This window comes from Macaca mulatta, chromosome 15 (assembly GCF_049350105.2).
Source record: "Macaca mulatta isolate MMU2019108-1 chromosome 15, T2T-MMU8v2.0, whole genome shotgun sequence".
NCBI lineage: Eukaryota > Metazoa > Chordata > Mammalia > Primates > Cercopithecidae > Macaca > Macaca mulatta.
This window is the reverse complement of record NC_133420.1, coordinates 47,444,122-47,466,896: the sequence shown is the minus strand read 5'-3', so window position 1 is coordinate 47,466,896 and position 22,775 is coordinate 47,444,122. Positions and strand designations below refer to the sequence as shown.

Genomic DNA, 22,775 nt, shown 5'->3' with positions numbered 1-22,775 from the left:
ACATTATTATATTTTCTTTTTAGAAACTCTCAAAACTAAAAATATTGACCTAGGAAAAGTTAAGAAAAGTAGGAAAATTGAAAACAAAACTGAAAACAGCCAAACCGCACGCAACAAAGTTTAATACATATTAGAACTTCAAAAATGAATCAAATCTTTTTATAAAATTTAGCTGTAAAATGGGGCCAAGGAAAAGTAAATGTGAGAGGAAAAATAACTCACAATAATAGATAGATGCAGTAACTAAAGTTACTGCAATTTGATATGTTAAAAAACTAGAAAAGTAAATGTGAGAGGAAAAATAACTCACAATAATAGATAGATATGTTAAAAAACTAATCAATAAGCCTTCATTGTGTAACTTACACACAAAGATTTTATTGTTATGAAAATTTTAGCTGTATCTGAAAATTGTGGCAAACTAGAAATATTTTAACTGTGCTATATGTTGAAGGGATTAAAGTGAATAAATAATATGCACTCTAGAAATGTCTTCTCAATAAAAATCAATGTTACTGTAATTCTGATTTAAATATCCATATTTATAAAGATACTACAAAAATGTCCTTGAAGTCTAATCAAAACAATGGGTCAAAATGTCCCATGATCTCAGTAAGCTTCCTAGTAATAAAGTTATATCTGTTACTATTAAAGTTATAAATCGGTAACTGTAGAAGGAAAATACATTGAACATGTAATATTTTATAATTTAATGGTAGTAAATCAGTTATGTAATATAGATACAGCAATACATAGAAATGAATACTTTTTGTTTCTGCTTCTAATTTTAATGCTTTTTAAATTTACAAATGCTTTCAGACAGATTTCTTGCCTTAAAAGTATTAATACTAATTTAGATTGAACTAAAGCATTATGAAATTCCACTAAGGAATTCTATTAATGTTACTATCTCACTATGCTATATAATAACATAAACTACTGTTAGAATTACTCAAATTTTGTTTCTATAGCATGCTCTTCCACTCTAAATAAGTAGTTCTCATGTACTGGTAATCTAGAGTATATGTATGATGCCTTAGAAATAGTGTTTTTAATTAAAACATCTTCACTTTTCTTCTAGAACATTAGAATTTGCCAAAATAAACAAAGCCAGTGCTCTAATCTCTACCATCTGATCGTTTTATACACACACACACACACACACACACACACACACATATATACACACACACACTTTTTAAAGAATGTCTAAATACAGCCTCTTTTGCTTTAGTTCAGAAACTGACTGATTCCAGCTCCTCAATTTATAGCTTGGCCTTTCCTCTCAGACTGGACCAATATACAAAGGAGTACCACGTGCTTGGCAAGGTTAGCAAACCCAGTCTCTTCAGCATAAAATGGTGAATCACTTGCTGGCTACAGCAAAAGCTTCTTGACTGTTCAATTCATCCATCTTTTCTGCATGTTCTTTAAGGCTAGGCTCCTAAGTGACTACCTTCTCTCTCTCCCAAGAGAAAGGAAAATAACTTGAGTGAATGAGTTCATGCCTGCAATATAAATATGGGAAGCTTTTTGAAGCACAGAAATACCTGTTTAGAATGAACTCATGGAAAACCCAACTTAAAATGCAGTGTTCTTTGTGTCAACAAAAGTCTACTTGGGCAGAATAAATAAGTGAAGCCATGAATTTCCAGTCTCCCAATGCCAGATTAAATCCCATTTCTTCAAAAAGACCCTGTTATTGCTGTGTCACCCTATTAGAACTTCATATTTGCTTTGGATCATTATAATAACTCCTCTATGGGTGCAGGAGCCCTGCCAGGGTTTAAGTAAAGCCATGACCACATTCAGTCTAGACACTATCATCTTCACTAAAATACATGAATAGAAAGTAACTTCTCAGAGGCATAGGCTCTAGTTAGGCCTCAAAGAAAAAAATATCAAAGGTACCAACAGAAGAAAAAAATTGTTTATAGGAAGAAACAAATTTCATTAAAATGCTTTTTTCAAAGAGCATGACAAAGACTATGTAACAGAAGGGAAAAATTCAATTTTGACATAGAAGTATACAACATTACCTGTTCATAAGCAAACAAAATTTCTGAGAAACAAATACATGATTCTATAACCTGAATACAATCCTTTATTTCAAGGCAACTCAAAATAAAATGCAGAAATAGTAAATAAGTGAAACTTCTTGTGTAGTTAAATTGAACTCCAGGATAATATGGAAGCCTATAAGACAAAGGAGAAAATCCATGTAACATAGAATTAATTGCTATCCAAAATGCTGTATTTCCCAGTCAATAGTGTGTGTGTGTGTGTGTGTGTGTGTGTGTGTGTGTGTGTGTGTTATAGTTGCCAGATAAAACACAAGATACCCAGTTAAATTTTAATTTCAAATAAAGAAGTATTGTGTTTCTTTTGTTTTTAGTATAAGTATAGCCCATGCAATTATTTTTATTGGCTGAATTCGGCAATTCATGTGTGTGCCTCCTATGTTCATTCTCATTTTTTCAATCTGTATCAGGAAATCAGAAATGATGCTTCGAGTTGCAAAGAATGTAAACCCCTGAAAATAGAACTATACATTTCTAGATGAAACAGCTGCTTGTGAATTCTACTGCTGTAACAATAACAAAAAACACCTGAAGACATTCTGAAACCTCAACCAGGCCATTACAGACTGTAAAATACCATAGAAAATTATATTCCCATTATGCTTCAGGTATAGGTGTCAACTTCTCCTGGCAATGATCTTTCAGATCCTGAAACACATACATGTCACTGTCAATCCCTTCTTCTCCATAGGATGTTATTCTGACATATAGAAATGAATCCCTTTCCGCCGGACGCGGTGGCTCACACCTGTAATCCCAGCACTGTGGGAGGTCAAGGCGGGCGGATCACCTGAGGTTGGGAGTTTGAGACTACCATGACCAAAATGGAGAAACCCCATCTCTACTAAAAATACAAAAAATTAGCTGGGTGTAGTAGCCTGTAATCCCACCTGCTTGGGAGACTGAGGCAGGAAAATCGCTTGAACCCAGGAGGTGGAGGTTGCGGTGAGCCGGAGATCACGCCATTGTACTACAGCCTGGGCAACAAGAGCAAAACTCTGTCTCAAAAAAAAAAAAAAGAAAAAGAAAAAAGAAAAAAAAAGAAATGAATCCCTTTCCTTATAAGTCAGTAACCATTCAAAACCCATTTACTTCATAACCAGTTTGATGATGTCAAACTGCTATCTCTAGTCAATTTAAAAAGTGAATATGGGACTGGGCTCGGTGGCTTACACCTGTAATCCCAGTACTTTGGGAGGTCAAGGTGGGCACATCACCTGAGGTTGGGAGTTTGAGACCAGCCTGACCAACATAGAGAAACCCCGTCTCTACTAAAAATACAAAATCAGCTTGGTGTGATGGCACATGCCTATAGTCCCAGCTACTCGGGAGGCTGAGGCAGGAGAATTGCTTGAACCCGGGAGGTGGAGGTTGCAGTGAGCCAAGATCGCATCACTGCACTCCAGCCTGGGCAACAAGAGCGAAATTCCATCTCAAAAAAAAAAAAAAAAAAAAGTAAATATTATGCCAGTGCAAAATGCAGCCAAAAAGTTATAAGTAAATATTGCCTGACAATTCTGGAAGCTTCCCTTTCCACTCTAAGGATTTATACAAGATGTACATGCCTAACAAGGGTTATTGTCATAGCTAAGTGACATACTAATTACAATATAAGAAAGGTAATTAAATATTTCATTCAATTCAGGGTATAAAGAATATCTAATAGAAATAATTCCTTTGCCTAGGCTTACTTGGAAAACTTCTATACACCATCTAAGATGAAATTCCAACATCAATTTCATCTCGAAGTCTTTTCCAGACACTGCCAGGTGAAATACAGCATTCATATAGCACTTTGCCTATTTTATCATATTATATTGTATTTATTTACCATATTATATTGCACTTATTTAAATTATATGTCATCTACTATGATGAGAGCTTCTTGAAAGCAGGATACATATTTTTGTTGATCTTTGCAGTCATCCTCATTAACAGAGGGTCTAGAAGACTTCAATGCATGTTTGCTGACAAAGTAAACTATTATCAACAAGTTTGCACTGGAACTTAGCCTTAAAAAAAGTCCTGAGAGGCAGGAGTTATAGCTGCTTCATTTCAATGACCTTATGGCAAATATCCCTTTGAATGGGACCCATTATTAAACCTCATTGAATTTTCGGATACCTGGATATATTATTATTGTAACTAGGCAACCTGTAAAACTCCCAATCCAAAACAAGAGGTATATTTCATGTAGTCATTCAACAAATAACTAGAATGCCAGGCCCTATTCTAGGTGCTGGGAAGTAGGATTAAAGCCCCAGCATCATAGAACAGCCATGATGATACTTCACAGAGATTCATGAGGTAGCAGTGAGAGATTAGGAGTTATTAATAAATATCATTTTCTTCCTAAGTAAATGATGATGAATTCCAGACTAAAGGATTCATAGGTGGTCACACTGTGAAGTTAGGACTGGCTAGAGAACAGCAATCAAGTCTCATGACCCCAACCATTTGCCATTTCTTCTATACATGCCAGACATGGCCCTTCACTGCTGATCAAAAGGAAACAGAATAACAGAATGGTACCCTAGATCAGGGGTTCGAAACCCCCAGGTCAAGGACCAGTACCGGTCCATGGCCTGTTAGGAATCGGGCCGCACAGCAGGAGGTAAGCAGCAGATGAGCAAGTATTACTGCTTGAGCTCTGCCTCCTGTCAGATCAGTGGTGGCATTCGATTCTCATAGGAGTGTGAACCCTATTGTGATTTGCAGATGTGAGGGATCTAGACTGTGTGCTTCTTATGAGAATCTAACTAATGCCTGACAATCTGAGGTGGAACATTTTCATCCCAAAACCATCCCCCCTCCTCCAACCCATCTGTGGAAAAACTGTCTTCCATGAAACTGATCCCTGGGGCCAAAAAGGTTGGGGATCACTGCCCTAGATGATACCTGGGCTTTCAGCTGTGCCTTAAGTACTGCAGATCCATCTGAAGGAGCTCATGACTTTCTTATATTGACAAAGTGGCCTGTTCCATTCCAAAGTTCTTTTTAATAGTCAATGCCATTTAACCATCTCTGAAGAGTTAGCAGGTCAAAACTATTAGCATTTCCTGTGATGCTAACAGGATTTTTCATACACAAGGCTGAGGCTCAACGAGTAGGGTGTAGGCAAAGCTGCAGTAAAAGCAAAGGCCATTCATTCGGGATAAAAATTTGCAGAGTATAATTCGAGCCAACAGCTGCCAGAACACAATAGTAATTTCATACTACGTCATAGAAATGAAGCACCCTCTCAAACATCAAATTATATGTGGACTTGGTGTGTAGGTAGATGTGAATGGATGTGGTTGTGTCAAAAAAAAAAAAAGAGAGAAAGAAAAAGAAGGGGAATGCTCATGAGGACACAACCTAAGAGTAATAATACTTGCTACCATTAAGTGTTTTCTGTAAGCCACATGTATGTGCTTTACATAAATCAGTTCATCTAATGCTCACAACCACTTAAGGAAGGTCCTACGATTCTTACTTTATTAATTCTGAAACCAAGACTCAGAGAGGTTAAGTCAGTTATTCGGGATTATGGAACTCGTAAGCGAGAAGCCAGGATTTGAACTTCAAACTCTGGCCTATCTTACTGCAAATTTAAACTCTCAACCCCTAGGCAATAGTGATTCTCAGTGGTCACCACACTTCATTTAAGAAATCTTTGCATCATTTATTACCTTTAACGACAAGGAAAAGTAAATGACTTTCCAACATTCATATTTTGATGAACAAGAGTCTCGGCCAGACAAGGCCTGAATCACTCAACAGACCTAAAATAAGAGCTTCATGTTCTGGTTCCTCTGTCCACACTTCAAAAGGAACTCTGTTAGGTTCACGCGGTATTTTTGGTTTCTGTTTCTGTTTAAATGTTTCTTCTGAGAAAAAATATTTGAATGGAGATGGGCAACAAAAGGGTATAAAGAACTGGTGTTTGAAAGTTGTTTTCTGTTTTGACCCAAGCCCAGGGTGTGGGGTCTGGGAAGCACTGTGGGACTTTTGCAAGGACTGTCTCCTGGCCACCACCCATGCCTAGTGGCTGGCCAAACAATGGAGGCTCTCATGGATATTCTCTCAGGTTCTTCCTCAAAGAGGCCTTTACAGGGATGCCACTGGGACCTGAGGAGACTTGAGGTAGCTTTAGTTCCTCTTCAGAGTAACAGAATGTGTAGCTGGTCACCTGTGGCCAGGGAATAAGAGACTCTGTGTCCACTCCCTGCCCCCAGCAACAGGACCAATTGGGAAGTCTTCCCTTCCTGCCACATGGCAATCCACAGGAAAGTAAAGCCCCCAGATTCATCTCTTTGAGAGGATCCTTTATACACTCACCACTCCCTTTAATGGGGGATAGTGCATCTAAACGCTTAATATTAGAGAAGGTAATGGCTGGTCCGAGTGCAGGGAGGTGTACAACTAATTGATCATAACCAATTACAGATTTCTTTGTTCTTTCTCCACTCCCACTATTCTACTTGACTAGCCTTAAAAAATTAAAAAGAAGGTGGGATGCACCGTTTATACAAAGAAGAATCATAGTCTCTTATGTTTGTCCTAATCCCCTTTCAAGTTTTCCTCTAGAAAGCTCTACATGGTTGATCCACAGTAGTTACTGTCCTTATAATTTTATTTATAGAATAGAGTCCTAAGAAATCTTGGAAATCAAATTGGTCAACTTCATCCTACAGAAAAAATTAACACACAGGGAAAGTAACTTGCCCAGAATCATCCAGAGAGTTCTTGTCAAAGAGTAGATTCCAGAGGTGCCCTGACTTACTGAATATAAGTGAACACACACACAAACACACACACACACACACACACACACACACAGAGAGAGACAGAGAGAGAGGAGAGAGATAGCACAAACTTAATATAAAAACCAAGTGGAATGAAAAATAGTAATGCTGTTGTCAAGAAAGCTAACAGGATGTTAATATATGTGAAAAGCTAATAATGTACAAGCAATTCGGTTTCAATGACTTTTTTCAAGGTTTCATTAGGGAGGGAGATTACCAGTTGGTTATAAGAAGACCTATTCAAGGAAACTCTTTCTGTGAGAACCAGTTACCTTCACAGCCACAATGTTTACACCTAATCCTGGCTAGCCACATAAACACATGGCTGAAGTTCCCAAAAAAGATGAAGATGGAAAGTGTGGATGGGAGTGAACAAGGCAGGGGCAGTAAAAACAGCACCTTAGTGGAAGTCAGGAAACCTGGATCCTGCCTTGGATCATGAGCTAACTAAGACCTGAAGTTCTCAATTAACCTGGGGGTCTCAGTCTCCTCATCTGTAAGATGTAGGAGTTGAATGATGTAATTTTTAGGGATCCTTTCAAGTTCTAAGAATTCTAAATCTGGACCGACTCCAGCCAAAAAAAGAAAAAAAAAAAAAGCTTTACCAATTATACACAGTAATACAAGTCCAGTGTTGAAAGCTGCATTTGAAAAGCTGAAAGAGAACCTAGAGAAAAAATATTGGCTGGGCATGGTGGCTCACACCTGTAATCTCAACACTTTGGGAGGCTGAGGTGGGCAGATCACTTGAGCTCACGAGTTCAAGACCAGCCTGGGTAACAGGGTGAAACCCCGTCTCTAAAACAAAAAAAGAACAAACAGAGCAGAGCCTCAGAGGAGGTTGAACATACATCCTAGGTTGCCCTAAACAGTCTTGATTTACTCCTGTTATCCCAGATTCCCAACAGTTAGTGCCTGTTTTTGCTCCCAAAAGCGTGTTTGGATGATACATTATGTGAGGATGCTGCCTATAAGGAATTGGTGTTCATTTGATCTTGGGGGACCCTTCACCATCTCCCATCTCCCACAGACAGAAGCTCAAATTTCTTAGTATGTTACAAAGGTTTTGACCCTCTTGTCAAAACTCCATCCGGCATATCCACTAGATGCTAATCACACCTGACTACTTTCAGTCCCTCAAAGGTGATCATCATTGCTCATGAACTGGTCACCTTCTCCTCCACCCAGTGCTACAGTAAGGCAAGCTCCTCTACATCCAGCAAGACCCAGCTCAAGATTGCCTCCTCTGGGAGCCCCTCCCATCCCTCTACTCGTCATCACTCGCTGCCCATACCTCTACTAGCACATGAACCCGAGTGCTTTGCAACTCTTTTTAGTCTCCTCTACTACATCATAAGCTCTGTAAAGAATTTTTTCTTTTATCCCTTAGCACACAATTAGCACTCAACAACATGTTTATTGAAGTAAACTGAAAAGAGAAGCACATATAGATTTGCTAACAGGATACTAGCCAAATTAAATCTTTCATCAGAGTGAACAAGAAAACAATGGTCTTAAACTTATGTGACTCCCGCCACTTTCGTCACCACTGGTGACAGTCACCATGGTATGTGAAGAGTCAGTGTCCTGTGGTCAAAAGGCATGGTCTACAAGAATCTGAAAGCTGATTTCCAGTTCTGCCACTTACCAAAAGAATGATCTTAGACAAGTTATTTATCCTATCCTAATTCAGTTCCCTCAACGTAAAATGAAGAAAATGTAACTCCTTGATGTAAGATTATAAACAACACAGGAAGAGTAGGGCTGCGTACTGACCCTAGCACAGAGTATGTAAGACATAAGGAGTAATTTGATTTCCATGGTGATAGTTTCCAACCAGAACAGATCAAACTAGAAAAACAGTGTCTCCCTCTTCTTCTCCAAAGAAGTAAGTCACACCTGGATTCATTTTACTTTATGTCTCTCCCCAGGACTCAGATGTAAAAACCTCCACATCTTAACCATGATTTTCTCTCTTCAAATTCTGGATTTCCTCCTTTCTAAGTTTCTCAGACAGAAGTGTCATCACAAAGAATACAGCCAGAAAGGAAAGGACTTATAATTCAAGACACGCTGTGGTCAAATAAGGAAGAACATCTTGACTGCCACTCTGACTCAATAGTGGAACCGACTCAGAAGGAATTCTTGGTAAAATGTCAAGTAGGGAGACTTCAAGCCTAGGGGTATAACATGACTTCATGCCAGGGCAATGAACCTTAAAGTTAACTATACCTTGAACAAAATCCTCCCTCAATCAGAAGCCATCAGTTAGTGCTAATGCAATACCAAACAGTGGAAAAGGGTGGATGAAATGAGAGTCATCAGAGGCAAAAGGAAGAAAAGATTGCTCCCTTAAAAGCTTTCTCTGCCCAGGCAGCAAAGCTAGGCAGTTTCAACAGAAACAAATGAGATCACAGTGTTTCAATTTAATAGCACATTGCTGGCCGTTCAAATGTTATAACTAAATACAGCATGTGCTGCTAGTTGTTTTGATTAAAGGGAAGTAGAATAACATGGAGGGGAAAAACACTTGGGCTCTGAAACCCAAGTGCCCAACCTTGAATCCCAGCTCCTGACCTTGAATCCCTGTTCCTATACTTACTAGCTGTGTGGCTGTGGGAGAGTTACCTAACCTCTCCTTACCTCAGTTTTTATCATCTGGAAAATAAGGATAACAAATCAGTAACAGTACCTATACTCCATAGGGTTGTAATTTACAAATACAAATTTCTAAGGTAGCACCTGATTTATGCCAGATAAGTATTTCACAACCAAAAATAATTATTAAGATCCAGTACTCACTCAAAAGCAGCTTAATACAAGATCATGCTTAAAAATCAGCCATTGGTATTGCCCACCATTAATCTCAAAGATGCCTTTATTTTAATATAAGTTGACTCACAGGAAGTCAGTTGCTGACCAACAAATTCTTCTCTTGATCATGAAGACTGAATAGGTCTAAAACCCAGGGATCATTTTGATGAAGTTAAAATGGAAACTGAGTAATCATTCCCAGAATAAATGGAAGTAAAACAAACATATTATTTACTGAGCACCCATTGTAGCCAGGCATCTTCCAGGCTGTTGTATTTTAGAAGGCATGGAACATAAATGTGTCACTAGGTTTGGCTCCCACATAGTTGAATAAAGTGGCATTTACTGTAATGAATTCACTATGGCTCTGGTCTTCAGTTTTGAAGGCACAGAAACTTGGTTTTGTCATCACATGCATTTCCTCGGCATTCATTGACTACTAGATAGCCATGGCAGGCAATGTGGCAATGTGGAGAAAACAGACAACAAATCATTACAATCTTGCCTGCTCTCACACACCTGGAAATCTGGCAGTGAAGAAAAATATTAAAAACCAAATGTGCACAAACTAAGGTAAAATAACCAGAATTATCAATGGACTAATTTACAAAGAGAAGAACTTCGAGTAGACCAGACTTCTTGTTCCTACTGAAGTGGGAGATCAGCAGGACTTGTTTTCACAACCCTGCTGATCAAAACAGGATGTAGCAAAGAAACCAACCCAAACCCGCAAGGACCAGGAATCATAATACATATGCATTGGACATTCCTACCAGCACCATGACGGTTTACAAATGCAATGGAAGTTAACCTTACATGGTTTCAAGAACTCCCCATCCCTTTTCTAGGAAGTTCATGAATAACCTGTTTAATTATATTTATCATTAAGAGTGGGCGCCCAGGCATGGTGGCTTATGCCTGCAATCCCAGGATTTTGGGAGACCAAGGCAGGAAGATCACTTGAACCCAGGAGCTCAAGACCAGCCTGGGCAACATGACAAAACCTCATCTCTAAAAAAAAAAGAAAAAAATCTGGGTAGCTGGGTATGGTGGTATGCACCTGTAGTCTCAGCTAATTGAGAGGCTGGGTGGGAGGACTGCTTGAGCCTAGGAGGTCCAGGCTACAATGAGCCAAGATCATGCCACTGCACTCCAGCCTGGGTGATACAGCAAGACCCTGTCTCAAAGAAAAAGAAAAAAGAATGGGTACAAATATAACTAGTCAGCAATCTATTAGTGCTGCTCTATGCTACCCTGCCTATGAGATAGCCCTGCTCTGCCTATGGAGCAGTCATTTTGCTGTACAGTTACCCTAACAAACTTGCTTTCTTTCACTGTTGGCTCACTCTTGAATTCTTTCCTGGGCAGAGTCAAGAACTCTCCCAGGCTAAGCCCCAATTTTGGGGTTTGCCTACACTACGACAAGACCAACCCATGTCTCCCATGTTACCATGCCTATCTAAGGATGGACACTTACAATTCAAATAGGAGAGCACATTGTAGGAATGGCATTAGGCACCACGCCTTGAAAAACATCTGTAAAGATTGCGACTTCCCTATTCTAAGCTTTCCAACCACTCCCTGCCCACATCCTGCCCATTCTCTGATTCTCACCACTTTTCTCAAAAAGGCTACGGTCCATTTAATTTCTGCTTCCCCTATCACAATCATATTCCCATCTTTCTTCACCAAATACCTTCACCTATCACTGTGATGGGGTTTTCCATGTTCTAAAACTTCTTCCATCCCACAGCTTTAGAAATCATGCTCTTTATTCCAGAGATGTCAACTGCATTCTATCTTTGTGAAGTATACTAGTTTAAATATTATTTCTGTTATTTTAAAGTTAGTGGTTGTATAGTGGTAGTAGTTGGGCATGAGAAAGAGGCATTTAGGGCAGATGTACACTGAAACACTAGCTCCTATAGCCTCAAAATTATTATTTCAACGTGAAAAACAACCCAATGAGGCACAAAAGTATGTCAATCATTCAGTACTTTGCACACTGGAATACACAAGATATTATAGAAAGGTCAAAATTAAAACAAGAACTTGGCAAGTTAACAGTCCAAGTTCAGTAGTCATTTGCTGCTGGCAATTCTGTGAACTATGAGTAGCCCTTTTCATAATAGAAAAAGTTCACGCATATAAAAAATGTCAACCAACATTTAGATCATCAGCAAATAAACATTTGAGTCAATACAGATAAAAAGTCTCTTGTTATTTAATGTCTCATGTTTTATTTCATACAAAAATAGCATCCATGGTAAACGAAGATGTGTTTCATCCACATTATGGAAAATACGGCCTTGTGGCACAGGTGTGCTTAAGGTCCTGTTAATAAACATACAGAGAAACCATTTTTGTAGTTCTACTACTAATTTTCATTGGATGAAATAAGACAATCTCATATCTGAGGTGACGGGGTCCTCTGTGTTTCAGTTAGTGAGGCAGGCTTTTAGGTGTGTCAGTGATCCCAAGGCTTAGTTGCTATTCTCACAGGTCTACAAGACAGTCAACAATGAGTATAGCTGAAAATGATGTCTATGATGCATTCACCCTAACCAAAACAGACAAGACCTATGCATCAATCCGAATGCTACTTTATATAATGATCATTAGGACCCTGTCTCATTTCAGTGGCTAAAATTAAGGTCACTCCCAAAGTTTCAGAGGAGCCACATAATCCCATGTTACATTCACTCAAAAATGCTATACAAATTGGAGCACAGAGAATTATAGGAACTTCCCATTGAATTTCTGCAGGGAAAGAGGAGGTGATAAAATGGTTTTTTTTGTTTTTTTGTTTTTTTGTTTTCAATTTCCATAGGGAAAGATGAAATGATAAAAGGTTTTCAAAAAAGATTTTTTAATGTGATCAAATGTTAACCTGAATACAGTCTATGGAGAATGTGTAATTCCATTGGGTAATTATTTTTAAAAATTCTCATTCTAAGCTCCAAAGGAAATGTCTGCATCTGTCCTTTTCATGGGTATACCTCCAGGAGCCAGAACATAGTAGGTGATCTTTAACTACCTTCTACATACATAACTGAATAAATATGTTCCTCTTGATCACTACTATGAATTTTTCATCCAAGAAAAACAATGCTTATTTAAAAGCAGAAGGTATTTGACTCTACAAATCTTGCTCTTCACCTTGAAATATGGATTAACTTCCATTACTACAAATAGAAAATTAATAGAAAAGAAGGAAGTTTTCATGAAGATGACGGTCAGAGAATATCATTAATTCCAATCTGTTTTGTTCAGTAAATCTATACAAAACTTTGATATACTTACCTATAATGTAGTAGCAATTACAGAATAGACTAATAAAAATAACTATACATGGAAGCATATTCATATTCTATGAAAGCACTTTCTGTCTGAAAATACGTAATACAGAAACCACAATGCAAAAGTTTCACAATTTAGGCTGTAAGAAAAACAAAACGAGTTTGATTGGTATTTCTGGTATTTTCAATATTAGACAGCCAAACTCTTCAATGACATTTTTTACATCATCATCATTTATACTACACCACTGAGACCCATGTTTCCCTAACACTAATTCTATAATTTTAGAAAGACTCATAAGCTGACATTTAATATAAAGGTGCCTCATCCCCTTGTAATTCCTGCATATATACCTGGTGAATATTCATACTGTTGGTTACCTCTGTCACACAAAAAAATGTGGTTTATGTTAAGTCATTGAGAATCTATAAGGTAAGTTACAGTCAAGACAAAACTTACCAAGCACAATGACCACAGTCTTCAGAAGACTCATCATGGTATCCCGATTCCGCCGGGGTCCAGAACTATGCCGAGACATTCTCATAGTCCTCTGGCGAACATAGCCAAAGATGTGAGCATAGAGAACCACCATTACCACAAAGGTCACCAAGTTGAAAATGGCCCAGAAGACTAAGTAAGAGTCGCTGTACAGGGGTGCCATGTTGGAACAATTTTCAATATCACAGATACAGTTCCAGCCCACACTGGGTATAGCACCCATAACGATGGCCATAGTCCAGATGACCACAATGACCACCACTACCCGCCGGTTGCTCATCCGTGTGTGGAGCTGCATGCGGAAAACCGTAATGTGCCTCTCGATTGCAATAGCCAGTAAGTTGGCCACAGATGCCGTCAGGCTGGTGTCAATGAGGCCCTGACGAAGGAGCCATGTGCTAACAGTCAGCCTCCGAGTATTGGGCCCTGTGTTGAACATGAGATAGAAGTAGGCCAACCCAGCAAAGAAGTCTGCAGCAGCCAGATTAGCCATTAGGTAATAAATAGGAAAATGGAAGCGGCGGTTGACATAGATTGCCACCATGACCAGTAGGTTGGCCAACATGATGAAGATACAAACAGTGATTCCAAGTCCCATCACCAGCTTGCTGACTGTGTTCCATTCTGTGGCAAGATGCTTTCCACTTCGGTTATAAAAGAAGGCAATGGATTCGTTGTAGAAGCACTGTGGTTCATTCATGGCTGTGAACTAAAAGAAAAGGAGAAAAGATGATGAAAAAGAAGCCACAGGTCCAAATTTAAAGCTTATATAGACAACACAAGACTTCTATAGTACATGCAACAGAAAAACAAAAGCAAATAATTTGAACATTTGATCCTGCATACCATCTTGTGATTATGTTGAAACCCCAAGGTTTCTCACAATATTACTGTCCTCAAGATTAAAGGCAGTTGGAGTTAAATAAATGACAAGGTCTCTGTTTAGTGGTTTCACGTCATTGAAGTCTACTAGAAAAGCCACATGGCCAAGAAATCTTGCTCAAAATATATGAGACAGACAAAAATTTTGCAGAACATTGCAATTGGATATTTACCATAGTAAAATCTATTTGATCTGTTATTTAGGGAATCTGTAAACACAGTTGGTTTCTAGATAGGGTATCATTGCCCTATTATTCTCCATTTCTATTCTCACATAGTATGTTCCATGTGGGACAGACATTTTGTAATGCAGGTTCCCACAAGGACCATCATTCCGAATATTTCAAAGAAGTCACTGTGCATCAAAGGTTTTTTGCCCAAAGCCAGCATTTGCTGCACAACATTCCTGTGGTCAGCACTGCCTACCCCCATAACTCCTTAACCTCAGAATAGGACTCGTCAACCAATCTATGACATTTCAGAATTTTTTTCTTTTTGGAGGACCCAACGTAACCTCCAAAGAGTAGGTGGCCCTTTGACAATTCTCTACAAGTAAAATATACTTAGATTAGATGCAGCGTATTTTTTAAAGTATGGAGTGACAATGCTTTATAACATGTTTACTTATTCTTCAACATCATTGATAAGAATATATTTCCTTATTATTTATAATCTCACTTAAATCTAAAAAGGATTGAGACAGTGTAAAACAGAATAATATATATTTACTTACATATATCATAATATATAATAAATTGTAATTATATATAATAATATATTTAAACAAAATTAGAAAATAAGTAACAAAAGAGAAATTAGAAAATTGTACATCACATAGAGTAAGTCATTTTTCTTGAAGCTGTAAGCTTACCTGGGACCCTTAAAATTAAAAAATGTATCTTGAAGACAGTTCACATTCTACTATTTCATTTTTATTTTGCTTTGCATCTAATAAATTACCCAAAACATATGACACTTTTAACCACTATTTTTGATCAAATATTCTACTGAATATCCGTAGGTTGTACATAAATGTTTACCAAACACTGAAACTTCCAAGAACAATGTGAAACACTTAAGTGGTTAGTCTTCTGACTTACCCAGGCATCTAAAGTCTCTTTCCTTATCTAGACTTCAATAGCTTTTAGACTATGCTTCAAACATTATACTTAATACACTGTATAATTATTTATCTGTTTACTTGTCTGCTTCTTAAAGAGATCACAGTCCCAGGCACGGTAGCTTACACCTGTAATCCCAGCACTTCGGGAGGCCAAAGTGGGTGGATCACTTGAGGTCAGGAGTTCAAGACCAGCATGGCCAACATGGTGAAACCCCCTCTCTACTAACATGGTGGTGGGCACCTGTAATCCCAGCTACTTGGGAGGCTGAAGCAGGAGAATCACTTGAACCCGGGAGGTGGAGGTTGCAGTGAGGCAAGATCATGCCACTGCACTCCAGCCTAAGTAACAAAGCAAGACCCTGACTCCATCACAAAAAAACAAGACAAAGTTGATCAAGCTGTTTCCCCACTGGACATGTTTTAATGGCTTATGAGTACACGTTAGATAAAAGTCTAAACTCTTCAATCATCTTATCAGACCTTACTTACCTGCCTCTCCAGCCTCAACTCAAGATATTAATGACTCCAAACTCTCAGGTTCAGCGCTATTTAATGTGTTGTGCTCTCTCTCTCAACTCTGGTTCTCAACAGTGAAAACACTGGTTTCCTGTATCAGAATTACCTGAGAGTTTGTAAAACACTGATTGCTGACATACCCCGCAAGAACTTCTGATTCAGTAGATCTGAGGTAGGGTCCCAAGTAATCCCAAGGCTGCTGGTGCAAGGAATCACTGTATCATAATTGCTTAATTATTTGTTGATCCCCTCTACACTAGGCTATGAAACCCTATAAACGCAGAGATTCTAGCTTGCTTATATTCATTGTTGTATAGTATTCAACTGTTCTATGGACTACATGCTAAATACATATTGATTTCCTTAATAAATTAAAGATATTTCCAAAAATGTTTAAACTTTACAACTTTCCTTTCTGCAAAGGATATTTAAAACTTTGTCAAGACAAATATAAAAGTCTGTTCTTTTCATTAGTCTCTATAACCATTTACCTTCTCTGAATCAAGAAAGGTTTAAACCAAATATCAAGCATATATTATTTCACAGCATTCCAACTTCTGAACACCAAGTAGCAACAAAGTTAAGGAGAGATACAAGAAGCTTCTTAGCCCTTTCCACAGGGAAAAACTATAAAGTTAAGGATGGCAAAATTAAAAAGTATAAATTATCTCTTTAAGCCACAATGTACAAAGATGAGTAAAACTGACAGATTTTCTCTAATGGTAGAGAAAAGTGCCCTGTCTTGTGCCATTTCTTTTCTCTCAACAATTAACTGTAATGCCATAAAAACCATACATATTTAATGGCATAACTTAAATGATTTTTGAAACTCAGTTTTATCATTTGTGAAATGAGGAAATTGGACTAACTTATACATAAGTTCTATTTCAGATTTAAAATCCTATACTAAGAGGATTCTGGATAAGAACTCTGTATTTCATGAAAATTAGCAGCTAAATATTGAAAGAGTAGAAAATACACCAGGAATTAAAAATTGGGAGTGTATAATATGCTTCAGAAGAAGTGAGAGGAATTTCAGTTGGTTTTATGACAATAGAGGAATTAAAAGAGAGGAATTAAACCCCCTCTCTTATCGTCTGCAGAAAGCAACAGGTCGAAAGAATAAGCAGTGGAGACCCTGAAAGTACCTCCAATGGCAGTCAGAAGGGCAGTGTGAATGGGCTTTCCTACTTCTTCAGGAGCTGACAGACTTAGAAAACCCACATGGTTCAGAGAGAATCCAATCTAACTGCGATTGGACTATAAGCCAGCAAGATAGTCAGTGCTATAATGACAGAAAAACAATTATGGAACATAACGGGGAAAAATATAATCAAAGGAGGTGGCCACTCATCTCCCACCAAAGAAGAAATCACCTCCCACTGAAGCAGATGTATGGGAGGGGAAAAAAAAAAAAGAAGAGAGAGAAAGAGAAAAAGATTAAATGATGGGACATCTCTGATTTGTGTCCTCAATGTGTTTCGTTAATATAGTAACACTGAAAATAGAACAAGCCATTAGGAAGACAAAAGAAATCAGTAAAAACTTCACAAAAATAGTTTTTTATTGCTACTTTAACAAATGGCTATAAATTTAGTGGCATAAATATACAAATTTATTATCTTACAGTCCTAGAGGTCAGAAGTCCAAAATAGGTCTCATGGGACTAAAATCACAGAGAGGGCAGGGCTGCGTTTCTTTCCAGAAGTTCTAGGGGAGAATCCATTTCCTTGTCTTTTCCAGCTTCTAGAGGCTGCCCACATGTCTTGGCTCATGGTCACCTGTCATCTTCAAAAGCTGGTAATGACTAGTCAGGTCTTCCTCACATGACTGACACTCAATCTTCTCTCTCACTCTTCCACATTCAATGACCCTTGTGATTACACTGAGCCCACCCAAAAATCTAGGAGAACCTCCCCATCTCAACATCTTTAACTGAAACATATCTGAAAAGTCCCTTTCTCTATGCAAGGTAGTAGTCACAGGTTCTGAGGATTAAGTAATGGATATCTTTGGAAGCCATCATTGTGCCTATGAGAACAAACTGAAAAACAATTTCTGAATTAAAAATGGCAATGCAGACAATGAAATGAAGTATAAAAATTACAGAAAACTGAAATGGCAGGTAGAAGACTTAAGAAATTCACCCAACACTCAGAAAAGAGTCAGAGATGGCAGGAACAAAAGAAAAGAAGGCACATATAGGAATAAAATTCAAGATGCACCAGGAATCCAAGGAAGATCAGAAGGAACCTGAAGAAACACAGCTCCAAACAGAAGACAAGTTATTGCCTGAAAAGAAAGGTCTCAGATTACTGATTTAAACTTACATAGATTACAAAACAAAGTTAATTAAAAGCAACTAAAACGTAGGCATATCTTGATGAGATTTTGGGATCTCAATGGTAAAGAACAATTGTAAGAGTTTAGAGAAAAAATAAATAACAAGTCAAATATCTAAAGAGAGAGAAAATCAGAATTTCAAAAACCAGATCCATTATGCAGAGAAATTTCTTGAGATACACAGCCAACTACACTGATGTTTTCATATGAGGACAACAAAGAACAGTCACAGAAATGTAAGTATTCAGAAAGAATGGCATCTACATTTCCTTCGTAGAGAAAGTATATATACTATTTAGCTCATGAGAAAAGAAAAAAACAAATACACACATACAGTAAATACAAGACCCTGGCAGCAAGCATTAAAACCCACAGAACATGATTCTTAATAATTGTTCTTCATAGGGTTATAAAACTTAAAGCAAATACCAAAAATAATTATTGAAAGAAGCTATACCTATTAATAAAATAGCAATTTAATAATAATCTGGGATTAAAATTACTTACTGTGTAGATAAAAACTTGAAATGGGGAAGCAGAATGTAAACATATTAATTTTATCTTATTACTCAGGTAAAAATGAGACGATTTAAATTGTGACAAGTTTTCAAAAATAAATTTAAATATGCTGATTCAAAAACCACTGAATTGAATAATTATTACACTAAAGCAGAATGACAACTTTTTGTATTATTGGAGAAAAACAGAGTGCAAAATAGGAGGAATGCATAAGCAATATACAGAATGACAATTTTGCAAAATTTACATAGGTGAGATTATAGATGATTTTTTCATCTTTAGAAAGTAGCTCATATTTATTGCAAGAAATTTTGGGAAGAACAAAAATACATCATACAAAGTTCAATAAGTACTTTTCTAAAAAGTTCATTATGAAATCCAAATCACTATAATTAGAAACTTCTCTGTAATAAGAAGTTATAGAATTTTACCCTGCCCAAGCAACAAAAACATTAAATAAGATAGCATTATTCCCAAATTAAGTTGTCCTCAAAACTGAAAAGAGAAGTTCATATTCATGGCCTTTTCTCATCCACCAATTATTTTATCTTAAGATGAGAGGGTTCAAAGGAAGTGATCTCGCTAGCTGCTCTGTACAATAGATGTTCCAAATCTCAGAAATTTACCTCACCTTATTGTGTGATCTCAAAATAAGTTATAACAAATCTGCCAAGCCTAAACTCTAAAGCGTCACATATGGTGTTCACCTTCACCATGCACTTCATTCATCCATGTACACATTCATGAACTTTAATAGGATACCAAGTTGGGCATGGCACTGCATTATGCCTTCTAGGGGTATGACTAATGCACCCAAGCGCCTGCCATGGAGCCACTCATAGTACATCTGATGTGTTCTTTCATCTCTTGAAAGACAATTACATACGCATTAGCCAAGAGGAAAAAGGAACAGTTGGCATAAACTCACATACTAGTAATTACATCAATGTGGTTTAGTATTTAGATATGAATGTAAATATGTACTCTACTGAGATACTCTAAGGGAGACTGTAATCTCTGCTGATAAAGAACTAGTAATAAGATATAAATCAAAAAAACTTACTTCCTCCACTTCCATTAAAATACAGTAGAGTGAGGCAAGGCGGGTGCCTGATTTGCAGCTTTGGTTAAGCATTCTCATGTTCAACCAGCTAATTTGTTTTTCAGTACGTTCCACAACTGTTCTGAATCTCAGTTGTCTCATTTGTAAATTAAGGTAAGGATGACCTCTAAGACTTTTTAAATTCTTATTCTTAAATTCAAAATAATCAGGCCTATTTTCTTTCTCCAAAAAAGATTAGAAAAGAGACAGCATAGAATTTAATTAAATTCCATTAAGTCTCTATTAACAAGAAAAAAGTCCTCGCCCTTCTTAGAGCTTCAAATTGGACATTTTCAAAAGTGAGGTGTTTTGTCACAAGAACTAGAAAATGGGCCACAAAACAATACTGAGATCCACTAAAAATGATTTTAAACTAGAATACTTAAAATTGCTGAAGAATATGCAACTAGTAAATTTTAGGAGGTTTATCTGAAAAAGTACATAAAATGCTACTTCTTATAAAATAATAATGTATATCAATGTGATATACACATAGGCAAAAAGAAACTGTGGAACACATAAATTGTAAGTTAATAAAAGCACTTTTTATCTATTATAGCCCATTTTCTACCATGCTGAGAAAAGGAACACATCATCGTACTTGCCAGATTTCCGAAGAGAATTCTGTGTCAGTCCTAAGAGGAAGGAATGGAAAAATTCACTAAAAACACTAAGATGTACTGGATAAAGCATAATAAATAGTCCTTAGATGCACTGCTAAGCTAAGAGGGAACTTAAACCAAGGTGAAAGGCTGTCCAGGCAGCAGACTGTCAGAGATCATGGGGACAGGGCTTTAATACTACTGGGAAACAAGATAAGCCCTTGGGCTTGACTGAGGCAGTCAGTTGGAATTAAGACCCACCCATCAAGCTAGCAGCCTCAAAGATCTTCATATCAGTAAGTGTGTATATCAGAAAAAAAAAAGATATCCCTACTTGCATTGGGAAGAACAAGGAAGTTTTGTCGAGCTCAGGCTCCAGGTTGGAAAATAAATAAATAAAGAGTCCCTTAAGAAATCATGACTCTAGTCCCATAAATCATACAAGGCTGGGATTTGAAGTTAGACTACGTCAAGTCTGAGAACCCCCAGGAGAAAAAATTAACACAAACCAAGGTCCCGAGTTTGGGATATCCCCATTCTCCTCCCACTCACCGCCTAATACTAGCGAACACCAAACTTCTCTGGAGGAGGAGACCTCAACACAGTCACATGGGATTCTCTCAAACCAGCCCCACTGAATATAAACTCATCTTCCAAAAGTGAAAAAACACAGGAGGATGCCACATGTGAGAATCCCCAGAACAGTCCACAGCAGGATTAGACCCAAGAATGTCAGATAATAAATGATTAAAGACAAAACTGAACTAACTGCATTCTCCCTTTTCCACTTCTATTGGTTCAACAGTTATACACTGCTTCTATTCCTTAATGCTTAGTCTTAATATTCTAACATGCACACTTGACAAGAAGTCTGAAGGTAATCCTCTTCCCTTGATACGTTTTCTCTCCATTGCCTCCACTCCCATCTTACATGTTACTGTGGCTCAACATTCGACTTCCGTTTGTTCTGAAGCCTACCTAAAATTACTTGCTATTATTTATTTTCAAAGTTTATTTGGTTACCCCATAAGAAGCCAGTAGAATTATGTTACAAGAACAAACAAGGAGAGTAAGAACAAGATAAATGATGAGTTAATCTAATTTAAGACCATAAATGAGAGTTTCTAAATAAAATGCAAGTAAATAAAACATGCATCTTCAAGATACACACACACACACACACACACACACACACACGATAGGGTGCGTGTATGTATAACTAAATGGGTTGTGTGTATGTATATATATTTCTTATGACCAAATAGGGTTTATTCCAGAATGCAAAGATGATTTAACATTTAAAAATTTGGTTACATAATTAACCACTTTAACAAATTCAAAGAGAGAAAACAAGCCAATGATCATCTCAAAAGACATGGAAAATGTGCTTGGTAATTTTTAATACACTTTCATGATATTTTGACAATCTACAATTAGAAGACAATTAATTTCCCTAACTTATTGAAAGGTAGCTATCAAATATGTACACTAATTGTCATATTTAAGCATTCGCTTTCAAAACATTCATATCATATTTAAATACGACATTCATGTCATATTTAAGCATTCACTTTCAAACAGAAACAAGGACAGGTTCAACATTAGACAGATCAACGAGACAGAAAGTTAACAAGGATATCCAGGAATTGAACTCATCTCTGCAGCAAGCAGACCTAATAGACATCTATAGAACTCTCCACCCCAAATCAACAGAATATACATTCTTCTCAGCAACACATCGCACTTATTCCAAAATTGACCACATAATTGGAAGTAAAGCACTCCTCAGCAAATGTACAAGAACAGAAATTATAACAAACTGTCTCTCAGACCACAGTGCAATCAAACTAGAACTCAGGACTAAGAAACTCAATCAAAACCGCTCAACTACATGGAAACTGAACAACCTGCTCCTGAATGACTACTGGGTACATAATGAAATGAAGGCAGAAATAAAGATGTTCTTTGAAACCAATGAGAACAAAGAAACAACATACCAGAATCTCTGGGGCACATTTAAAGCACTGTGTAGAGGGAAATTTATAGCACTAAATGCCCACAAGAGAAAGCAGGAAAGATCTAAAATTGACACTCTAACATCGCAATTAAAAGAACTAGAGAAGCAAGACCAACCACATTAAAAGCTAGCAGAAGGCAAGAAATAACTAAGATCAGAGCAGAACTGAAGGAGATAGAGACACAAAGAAC

General features: G+C 37.4%; 1 protein-coding gene across 15 annotated transcripts in view; it reads right to left on the bottom strand.

The window, feature by feature from the left end:
- The window catches only part of LPAR1 (lysophosphatidic acid receptor 1), a 171,266-nt gene that overhangs the window by 54,485 nt on the left and 94,006 nt on the right, over positions 1-22,775 (bottom strand). For all 15 annotated transcript variants that reach the window (XM_015117082.3, XM_077965302.1, XM_077965306.1 and 12 more), the window contains 1 exon segment: positions 13,442-14,189. In XM_015117082.3, the coding sequence (XP_014972568.1) occupies positions 13,442-14,189 (748 nt within the window).